Genomic DNA, 11,988 nt, shown 5'->3' with positions numbered 1-11,988 from the left:
TAGGATAGAGTAGAGAAGCTAGCTATTTATAAGGTAAACATAGGATGATACCATTGAAAAAGAGAAAATAACCACTAACATCCATTAACATGGGAACATGCATTTCGTGCACCAAAATGCCCCCATTAAAGTTTGTGACTATTGTTCATTTATCAAAATTATGCACACCCTACAATGAAATTTTTAAGAATTTTCATAAATTATCATAAACATTAGGTTTAAATAGTTAAGATTCTTACACTTTTCTTGAAGATAACAAGTGTGAATCTTAGTAAAATATAAAATTTATCATTTTTTAAATATAATTATATATATTAATAATGATTTGTTTATAATATTTGATTTAATATAATAAAAAAATTTAGCTTATAACTGTATTGGTTGAGTCATGACATATTCAAACAAATATTTATTATTAATTATTTCAATAGTAATTTTGCTATCATACATAAATGATAAATCTTTTTTCACATAAGAACTCTTAATCAAAGAGGAAAGAGGAAAAGATTAGTTTTTATTTTCTTTATTTTTCAAGTTTTAGTTATCATAACCAAAAAAAATATTTTTTTTCTCATGTATATATATTTAGTGAGTCTCATGTATAATGTGACAATCATCATCATAATATCAACTTCCTATTATAAATTCTACTGAAAATTTTAGAGTGATTTAACATTACATCAAGTTACAATAACTCTTTAAATTTATAAAACGCACACATACACAAAATATGTGTATTTGTGTGTGTATTTCTTAAAAAAAAACCTAACAATAAAAAAAGTTAAATAATTGTAGTTATTTTTATTGGCTATGTATCAATTATTCAATCATAATAAAATATAAGTGAATTCTATTTTATTCACTATTATGATGAGTAAATTTGTATTTCATTCAATTAAAGAGATTAAACAAATTAAAAAATAACAAAAATTAATAAAATTTAAAATTTTTTATTTTAATTTTACATAAAATTAATTTTTATTTTTTAAAAATTATTTTAACATTTTACAATTTAATTAAATATAAATTTACCAACCTTTAATATTCTTTAGATAAATGATTTGTACTTTCACCATTATCTATAAAAGTTGTATTTAAAGTTGGGACTATAAACTATACATCCTATATATATAAGTTGTATTATTATTGGTGGACAAATAATATATAATTAATAAAATATATAAATTTATATTTTTTAATAAAAATTTGAAGAATCTCCCTTCTTTCCCGCTTCGGCCGAGATACTCGCTTCTTCCTTCCCTCCCCCTATCCCCGAGATACTTGCCGGGATTTTCGCCCTCAGTTTTCCCCCTGTTCATCCCGTAACCATCTGCTCGTCGGAGCGAGATTCCGTCGGGGATTTGCGCGGAGGGATTCATTCCACCCCTGCTGCAGCGGCGCCGCACTGGAATGGATGTGGAGTTTGCAGAATGATTCCGAATGCCCCAATCGACCGCACAGGAAGCAGAATAAAGGCAGGCGTTCATACTTGAAGATTGCAAATGTTGATTCCCCATTTCTCAGGTTGAGCCTCTTTTTTCTGAACAAAGGCTTTCGAACATCAGTGGCCGTCCGAACCCGCAGACAACCCCCCATCCCAGCCATAGAAGACGAACGTGTGTCATAGTCCACAAAACCCCCTAACAGGTTCCCAAACTGCCTAGCCATTGTTTCCGATACACAGCCCGGTGGGAGTGACTGAATCTCTACCCAGAAGAGGCTTGTGTCAGAGGCTACTTTCATTGGATGTTCTCCCTCCCTAAGGCGGTGCACAACCAAATTGTTTCCGATACACAACCCGGCGGGGGTGAATGACTCTGCCCCCAGAAGAGGCTCGTGTCAGTGGCTACTTTCATTGGATGTTCTCCCTCCCTAAGGCGGTGCACAACCAACAAGTGGTTGTTAAAAGTCCATGGCCCTCTGTTGAGCACTCTCTGGATATCCACTTCGCAGAAAAATCTGTATAAGTAACGATTGGAACCGAGATCTACAATATTTACTCTCCCTATCGGCCTCCACAGGTCTGTCAGTGTATTCTTCATCAGTTCAAACTTCACAACCGCTTGCGTCAAGAATCTTCCCACCAAACAGAGGTTATACCACTCTTGCTGTTCAGGGACAAGTTCAGTTAAGCCCCAGCACCAATTCTCCTCCTCTGCGATCAACAACGACGTCATGCCATCCACTGTATCCATCGGTCACCCCTTACGTGCCAATCAGCAGACTATTGAGAAAAATAACAATAACTTGTCTATGGTGAAAAAAGGTCTCATTGCTGGAAACAATACATCTTGCAACCAAACAAAGTAAATGGAGAAGAGGGTCATCCAACACTGACTTGGTACTAGACCAAGTCAAGTTCTATTTACATTCTATTTACATTTGTTAGTTTCAAAATCTGACCCTCTTAATAAAGAGGAGAGGTATTTAACTCTATTATGTGGAATGAAGGAATCATCAGGGCAGATACATTTTTTTGTTCTAACAGTTGTTTGAATAGCCATATGTGCTCGTCAACTGTTTATTTCAAGCAAGGAAAAAATTGCCTTTATGGTTCATTTGAAATGGTAATGGACATTTGGTATTCAGTTTTTCATTTTTTGGAGCTTGCGACTTTTGTAGCAAAAGAGTGGTGGTATAGAATAATTCTGCACATGGTGTAATAGAGGCTTGTTGCAGCAACTATGCTAGAAGTGAAATTATAAAACTAAATCAATTTGGGTAACAATAGTGGAAGTTTGAAAATAAAGCTAGGACTAAGTACTTGACAAGCTTGAGTTAAATTTATATCATATCTTGGTGCTTCTCAAGTGAGTTTCTGGCAGGTGCAATAAGTATATGATTCTAGTCTAGTTGATTTAGAAAATGTTCAACTATTGGAATTGTTACTCATTGTATTCTTGGTTGCTTCCTAATGGTGCAACTCCCTAGAATGATGGAGATTGTACAGTTTACAGCTTATATTTTTCGAGAGAGTTTATAGCTTACATGTTTGACACCATGGAGATCTGGTTTGTTCATTACTAAGTGAAGTATGTTTGTAACATCTTGGTGGAAACAACAGATTATGATCTGACTCACTAACCTACATGAATCGGCCATTATTTAAGTTTGTAAGTCGGTAATTAACAGATCTTATTTGTTTATCTTCTTTTCTTGTGGTATCCCTAGTTAATCCTGATTTTTTTTTTCCTTACAGGAACTATTTTATTCTGCCTTACTCTGTGCATGTGAAATGCTTGCTCTAGAAGATGGATCAGCTGATCTTATCTGGGCACTGAATAATTGTCTACTTGCTCTTTCATTCCACATCAAGGTGTATTATTGGATTGATTTGAGAAAACTGAATGAGATTTATCATTATAAGACTGAGGGCAGTTAATAAGTTCAACATTTACCCAGATCAAATTTCTCCTTGGTTGGTGGAATGGATGTCTAATAAAGGAGGTTATCTAATTGGAGACTTACAGCCTTCGTATATAGATTTCCAATTTTTTTCTCTAGGAAACATGTGATCTCTTGCAAGCTTGTTGACAACAGCTGATCAGTCACATGCCATACTGGATCTTATTGAAGCGAAATGGGCAGATTTGGTAGCAAACTTGTTATTCAAGATATGTTATCCCGCTCTTGAAGGTTAGGAGTGGCAAGTAGTCACTGGTAGTGATTCTAAGAACATGTAATATATCTGCTTTCGTATTATTTATTTATGATCTAGTTTTTCATTATCTTCGGCATTTCTCTCTACATTTTCTTCTGATGCAGGCCTTGGTCTTACCACAATGGTGGTTCTTGGCCAACTCTGCTATGGCAAGTTAGTTTATTATGCTTAAATATTCTCTCTGCTGCTAATATTTTGTTCATTGCTCCAAAGAACCCTTTGTAGAAGTTATATTTAGGTATAAATTTTCTGAGGTGTCATGCTTGAATCCAATAGGATATGGCACCTTGTTGATGTTTTATAAAATAAAGCAATAATGAATGAATGTTGGTAGTACAGCTTCAGATTTTAAAAAAATACTTTTTGCAGCTTACTGTTGCAGCCATAAAGATGAAAAGACCAGAAATCGCTGCAAGAGCTGTTGAAGTTACTTAAAGACGCATGTCAAGAAACAAGTGGCCTGAATACTATGACACGAAAAAAGGAAGGTTCATTGGGAAGCAAGCACAGTTTTCTAGACATGGTCAATTGCTGGATACCTTGTGGCTAAGCTCCTACTTGCAGACCCAAGTGTAGCCAAAATTCTGAGAACTGAAGAGGATTCCAAGCTTGTCAATGGCTTCTCTTGTATGATAAGTGATAACCCCACAAGAAAGCGCGGTTGAAAGTACTCCCAACAGACTTACATAAAATAAAATTTTGAAGCTGCTTTCACGTAAGTATAGGTAACTTCAATTTATGGCTCAACTTGCCTATCTAAACAACTTAAATGTAAAGATGATATGTTGATTTAGGATTAGCATTAGCTGAAAATATCTTCCTGTATTAGAGATTTAACAAATTATTTTTTCTTTACAGACTTTATATCATATACATAGTACTATAGGAGTGAAAAACATTCTTTTAGAGAGTTCATTGTAAATCAAGAATACCCTTATATTATTTTAATTTTATTGTTCGATTATGACATTTTTTATATCTCGTAAATTATTTTGAATTAATTATAATAATTTTTTTACCTCGTAAATCATCATTGTTGTTAAAAAAAATCAAGTGGTATGTAAAGTAATTGTATGAGACAATAATCTGAGAGCGAAGATACTTTTTGTAAACTCATTTTTATTCATTACATATTTTAGTATTACTACAAACTTGTAAATTTTTAGTTCTTACTATCAGCTCATAAAGAAAACTAAAGTTCTATTACAATCTTTCAAGTTTCTGGGATAAGCTCATAAAAGAAACTAAAGTTAAGCTCATAGAGGAAACTAAATATATAGCATTCAGCAACTTTTGCTTCATTTTGGTCTAGCATTAGTCACAATCCTTCTTTCAATCTGTACACCAAAATATATTAAAAACAAAAAAATAAATATATTTCCCAACAACAATAGAAATTAACCTCATCCATATATATATATATATATATATATATTCAATTTGTAAACGAAAAAATTACATAAAAAATTTTAAGTCGTGGGTCAAATTACACTAATCATTAAAAAATTATATTGTAAGAATAAATATACAATACCAACAATAATTATTAATTACCTCATGAAGAATGCTCAATTTTTCTTGCAAGATTGAGAATTCATGTTTGAGTGCTTCCAATTTCATGATACACCTATAGAAAAAACACAAGTGTCTCGAGATGAATTTTTGAACCAAAGTTAATTTGATCATCAATATATATATATATATTGGTGCATATATTTGTATAATAATATCATGCAGATGAAAAAAAAAGAGAAAAATAAATGTTTGCTTACTGTTGCTTAGATTTGTCCTCAACAGGCTTAAGGAATTCACGACAGATCTGTGCCATGCGACAAGCACCAATGCTGGAGTACCACAGTAACAATGATAATACATATATATATATATATATATATGTACCCACACACAATAGTATTTATTATGATCTATATTTTTAGTATTATTTATATAGTTCATCCGGGGTTGTATAGTTAATTACCATGACGATGCCCCTTTGATTTTGAAGATAAATTCGCCTATCTCGTGAAAATCCACCTCCGGTTTTTCCCTACAGTTAAATTAAGAGAAAACAGACATTATATATACTTACATATATATATATATATATACATCCACGTAATACATGAATGATTAAACAGGAAGATAAAGGAATCATCAGATTTTAACTTCATGTTAGAACTTTAAATTCGATCTCTTAATTAATGTAAGACTAATATATAATGGATTCTACGAAAAATACTTAAGTATTAAAGGCTATATGAATAATAAAGAGATATACAATATTATATATATATATATATATATATACACACATACAATTTTGTTGTCATATTCCTTAAAGTAACTCGAGAATCGTTCATGAAAGTAGGAAGCAGGTGGAAAAAATAGAAAGGTCCACATTCTTGAATCTCTTTCATTCGATAAGCCATTGCAAGCTGCTCGTCCACCATCCCCTGCACCTCACCATTACAAATATTGACTAGACATGCATGCATCAAAACCATCATATATATATATATATGTATCATACAGTAGCATATGAGAGAGAGAGAGAGAGAGTACCTCCTGTTCCATCTCCTGTATAATATTCAAGATCTGGGTTTTGAGAGCAGCCGTATCAGCCATTGATGAGCAGAAGAGTCAGTCAACCGGTACTGGAGAGTGATGGAGAAGACATTGTGTATAGGTATATATACACCGAGGGAAATGGCGGTTACATACAGTGGAGTAACTGATAGTGAGTTGTTCACCATTTTTCTTCACAAGGAAACAAAATTGCAGTCTCCTATGCCTATAACTCTCCGTTCTCTGATCTGTAAACCATTCATCATTCATAAACGTTTCCTATGTCATGTGTTGAGCGTTTCTTCTTTTTCAAATTTTTTTGTTTATGGTATTTTCTGTTTAGGGCTAATTCATTCTTAGGAGTATTAAAATATATATATATATATATATAAAACAAGTATGCACCATTTTATGACAGGATGACTAGACCATATTAGTATAGTATAGTATAGTATTAAAAGCTAAAATAATTTGTACATGTATCTAATTGTCCTATTTGCGTTAATTTCCTTATAATTTTCATGGTTTTCTTAATAAATTTAATTACTACCATTTCTTCCGTATTATATAATTAAAGAATATATCATTATTTTAATATTTGAACTCGCTTATTTATATTCTTTAAGAATTGAATTCCGGTTTATCTTCGTATATATATGAAGGATTATGGAGTAAAATCTCATTTGATAAATTCAAGATAAAAATATAAGGGGTTCAAAAATAAAATTAATGAATATATATAACATTCCATATATAAAAGATTATTAGCAATTTTACAAAAAATACAAATTGAATCAAATGAAGCAAATAGATTTAGTACTGCAAGTATACATATATATTTTTGGATATTTTTAATTTAGATTGTATATATATGTCTTTCTATTATTTGGAGTAAAAAAAATAATTTCATAAAAAGTCAATATGCTATTGGAGTTAATTCACGACTGTTAATTGAAACTTAGAAATTTTTAGAAAAATATAAATTCTTATAACGAACTTACTTTATGATTACCATCTAATTGTGCATTAGGAAAAAAAAAAAAAAACTTGCCTTTATTTTGCTTTCTCTCTATTCTTGTTTGCCTATCTCATTTCCTTTTATTTTTCCTTCTTTTTCTCTCAATTATTTTTTAATTCTTCTTATATTTCTAAGTCATTTAAAAGTGCTCACACCACGACACAATAACAAGGATGATCACACCATAGCACAATACCAAATGTGAGGATAAGATTACAAAAAAATTGTATTATAATGAAGAAATGAACGGAGTTAATTTTATAAAAAAATTATTTTATCGTTTTATGTTTAAATATTACATCATGAATTATGTAATTAAATATTTTAGAATTTTAACATTATTTTTTATTTTAAAATATGTTATTTTTAAAAAAATTATTATAAGATTATACTTAAAAAAAAATCTAAATTTAGAGAACTGAATGTTTATTAAGAGTCAAAGTTTAGATTTTTTTTTTTTTTTTACATTAAACAATTAAAGAGATAGTAATTTCATTTTTAAAAAGTAAATAAATAGATATTTAATTATATTTAAAAGGTTGAAAGGCAGAGGTTATTAATTTACCAATTCTAAATATCGATATACGTATAATGATGTATAATCTCAATTACCAATATATCTATAATAACATAAAATATGTATATACATATATATTTAAACCAAAAGAATAAGTTTAACAAGGATTATATACTTGGACCCCTTATTACATTTCTTTATATCACAAAATCTTCCTCGTGATTTTCATTAAATTTTTTTTTTTTTAAATACAACTTTTTTTGGCTAATACTTGTGAAAAAAAAGAGGAAATAATTGTATAATTATGGGCCCATATTGGCCCACCAGGCCCAACGGGTCGCCAGATGGCCCAATCCAATTCTGCTGGCCCATTAAAGAAAATGAGAAAACAATCTCCTCTCCTCCCTCCTTTCCTCCTTTCCTTCAGTCTTATAATTATTTCTTCTCCCACTCTCTCCCTCTAGCCAAGCTTCCTTTTTTCTGCAACTCCTTGAACCGGCGGCGCCGCCGCCACCACTACCAACATGCAACCACTCGTGGTTGAAAGCCTCGTCGACTCTCTCGACAACTCAAGCATCGCCACCACCTCCACAACTCCGGCGGAAACAAACCGCAGCACCAGTTCAGGTTCTGAAACTACCACTTCCACCACCACCTGCTCCTCCGCGAAGCGCCACCACGCGCAGTCGTCAAAATCTGAGAAAGGTTCCGACGTCATCACTCTAAACGACCTCCGGTTTGTCCGGCGGCTGGGTAGCGGCGACATCGGCAGCGTTTATCTAGTGGAGCTAAAGGGATCGTGGTTTGCGGCAAAGGTGATGGACAAAAAGGAGCTGGCGAGCAGAAACAAGGAAGGAAGAGCAAGGACAGAGAGGGAAATATTGGAATTGTTGGATCATCCGTTTTTGCCGTGTCTTTATGCGAGTTTGGATTGCGATCGGTGGTCGTGTTTACTCACTGAGTTCTGTCCCGGCGGCGATCTTCACGTCCTCCGTCAACGGCAGCCAGATAAACGCTTCAACGAAGCTGCTGTCCGGTACGTACGTATACTAACATTAATTATGTATATCTATAAAAATATATTATGTGATTATTCGAATCGTTAGTTTATTATTCTAATATTTAAAGTAATTAATATCGTGATATACGTACATACATTATCTATACCCACATATATATATTGATGAATCGAGAAGGTTATACATATATATATATATACACACACATAAATCATGTAGAGCAAGCATGGGAGGAAATGGGTAATTCATAGGTTTTGCATGCGATAATCCAAGTTAAATAATGATTTGGGTATATGATTGTGTGTGTGTGTGTATATATATATATAAACATATGATTCATATATATGATGGTGTATGAGCAATCATGAGTGGCTTTTTGTGGATTTTACTATTTGCTAGCTAAGGTGGATGCATGCGGGACCCGCCGGTGAATTTGTCTGGTGGGAAATTTGATTAGTTGTAAAATAATACGTCGTCATATAATTAAGGAAATCAATGAAAGCCACCTTAATTAACGTTGCCCCACTCTTCTATAAATATATATATATATATATATATCCCAGTTTTTATTTTTTATATTTTGAGAAAATATAATAAATATGACCCAATTTTGAACCGCAAATAAAAATATTATATTTCACTTATTAGTAATTAACAGTAATTTATTAAAAAAATTAAACATATAGAAAATTATAAAATTATAAAATTAGGAATAAATTAAGAATTTGAGAGTTACAATTAAAAATGAAAAAAAAGAGAGTCAATGCTGAATAGAATGATTAATGTGTTTAGTAATAAAAATTATTTTATAGAAAGACAAAATAATTGGTGAATAAAATATTTTGTGGAATGGAAAATATAATTAATTTGATACAGTGAATATATATATATATATATGTATGTATGTATGTATAGGAGAGGTAAGTGGAGAATTAAGGTAGTAGATAGGGGTCAAATCCGAACATCTCACATGAAAAGGATCGAAGGTGACCACCAAACATGTGAAGACAGCTCGGGCTTTTATATAATTCCCAATTATATGTATCTTCTTTGAAGTTTCAAACCTTTCCCCTTTGCACCTTCTTAATTCTATCATATTTCTCTATATATATATATATATGTATGAATAGGTACCATCTTCATTTACATCTTTATTAATTAATAAAATCTTCTTTTCCTATTTTAATTTTGTCCCTAAATGTTATAAGTATAGCTACATTCTAAACTCATTATTGTATAAGAGCCAATTTTAAATCTGGTTTACAAGTTCATGAACATGTTTATATATTAATAAATTAAATATATTACATATTTTTATTAATACATATAATATTATGAGAGATAATTATATTTTAATATTATATTAAACATATTTCTAAAGATATTAAATAGAATTTAATATTAAAATTTTTAATAAACTATTCTGAGTAACTTATCAAATTCAATTTTATATATTTCAAACTTATTTAAATTTACTCATTTATTTTCTTTTTTAAAAATTTGTGACATTCTCTTTCTTGGACAGGTTTTATGCATCTGAAGTCATGGTGGCTTTAGAATACCTACACATGATGGGGATAGTTTACCGTGATCTAAAGCCTGAAAACGTGCTAGTAAGATCCGACGGCCACATTTCATTAACAGACTTCGACCTCTCACTGAAAGGCAATAATTCCACATCAACCGTCCATATAATTTCTTATCAAAATGCATCATCAATCACAAGCATAAGTTGTTATCCTGATAATCAATCCCACTTCTCTAATTCATCATGCATTCTACCCAATTGTATCACACCTGCAGTAGCTTCCTGTTTGCACCCTAGTCAACACAAGCAAAAAAAGAAGTCAACACATCGTGCGGCTGTGGAGATCATCACAGAGCCAATGGACGTCCGATCAATGTCTTTTGTTGGGACCCACGAGTATTTAGCACCAGAGATTGTGTCTGGTGAAGGACATGGAAATGCAGTTGATTGGTGGACATTAGGGATATTCATATTCGAAATGTTATATGGCACGACGCCATTTAAGGGAGTTGACCACGAGTTGACCTTGGCGAATATTGTGGCTCGAGCACTTGAGTTTCCAAAAGAAGCCATGGTGTCACAATCGGCTAAGGATTTGATCACACGACTATTGATCAAGGACCCCACCATGCGAATGGGGTCCACAATGGGTGCAGCCGCAATCAAACGACATGAATTTTTCCATGGGATTAATTGGGCACTTTTGAGATGTATAAAACCACCATTTATTCCTCCTCCTATAGCTTGTAAAGACTTTGTCGCAGTTGATAGTGCTATAGAGAGTTCAATAGAGTATTATTAGGAAGCAAGAAATTTATTCTTTAATTTACATGATATGTTTTTTTATGTATATCAATTTTTAATAACTAAAGAGAAATGGGATTTAAGTAATTTGTACATTGTGGCAAGAAACTTTAACAAAATTCATGTTGAAAGTTTTGATATCTATAAAAATATATAATTAAGGACTCACCAGATTATTTTGCCTAATAAACACTAACATTTTTTGTTGTTCTCAAATAACATCTTTACTTAACCATCTAAAAGTAATTTTAATTTCTCTAATATATAGTATAAGAGGTAGTTATTAGTTTAGAAGTAGAGTAGACCAGACTAAATACAATATTCTTTTTAAGGTATCACTAAGATTAAGAACTGAAATTTATTGCTGTAATGATCTGGAACTTGAAAGGAAATAATTATAAATTAAGTGCGGAAGCGAAATAATAGTGTTAGAATTTACATTTCTTATATAATAATTTAGAATACCCAATAAGGTTACGAGAATGACCATTATAAAAGAACAACAAATAATCAAAGAAATAAATGGAAAGTAAACAGCTGAACATCCTATTCGCAATCTTCTTGTAGATCGAAATCTGGATCTTGGTTCTCTTGATCTGAAATGGTTAATGAAAAAGTGAGGTACACTATCTTAGCAAGAATATCACACTACTTACTGATACAGAAATGAAGGTTGGTAAAAAGTATAAAAACAACTAATGGAGCTCTTATTTTAAGTAAATTCATTTATCATAAGTAAGATCATTTATTGTACACTTATCATAGCGAAATTTTTAAAACTGAACTATAGAGACAATAGTACAAACAACATCATAATCTTATATTCAATTAACTAGAATAACAACTTTCTGTTTTTATCTGCTTACTGGTATCCAT

At 31.6% G+C, this 11,988-nt stretch overlaps 1 protein-coding gene and 1 pseudogene across 3 annotated transcripts; both read left to right on the top strand.

The window, feature by feature from the left end:
* Positions 1 to 1,225: 1,225 nt before the first annotated feature.
* LOC148268667 (neutral/alkaline invertase 3, chloroplastic-like) lies at positions 1,226 to 4,096 on the top strand (annotated as a pseudogene). Its single transcript, XR_015816944.1, has 4 exons — positions 1,226 to 3,113; positions 3,200 to 3,679; positions 3,766 to 3,814; positions 4,031 to 4,096. The product of XR_015816944.1 is annotated as a neutral/alkaline invertase 3, chloroplastic-like (transcript).
* A 3,856-nt stretch (positions 4,097 to 7,952) lies between these two features.
* On the top strand, positions 7,953 to 11,205 carry LOC110826146 (serine/threonine-protein kinase AGC1-5-like). 2 transcript variants are annotated; one of them, XM_022056750.2, is made up of 3 exons: positions 7,953 to 8,797; positions 10,306 to 10,445; positions 10,584 to 11,205. In XM_022056750.2, exons 1-3 carry the CDS (start codon positions 8,286 to 8,288, stop codon positions 11,108 to 11,110), a joined length of 1,179 nt encoding a protein of 392 aa, XP_021912442.2. In that variant the 5' UTR covers positions 7,953 to 8,285; the 3' UTR covers positions 11,111 to 11,205. The 2 variants fall into 2 exon arrangements, with proteins under 2 accessions (XP_021912442.2, XP_088068790.1); XM_088212664.1 differs by having other exon boundaries at positions 7,956 to 8,797; positions 10,306 to 11,205.
* Positions 11,206 to 11,988: the final 783 nt, after the last annotated feature.

This window comes from Carica papaya, chromosome 2 (assembly GCF_054855325.1).
Source record: "Carica papaya isolate Zhongbai chromosome 2, ASM5485532v1, whole genome shotgun sequence".
Classification (NCBI taxonomy): Eukaryota; Viridiplantae; Streptophyta; class Magnoliopsida; order Brassicales; family Caricaceae; genus Carica; species Carica papaya.
The sequence above is the reverse complement of the archived record's forward strand: the minus strand, read 5'-3'. Positions and strand labels throughout refer to the sequence as shown.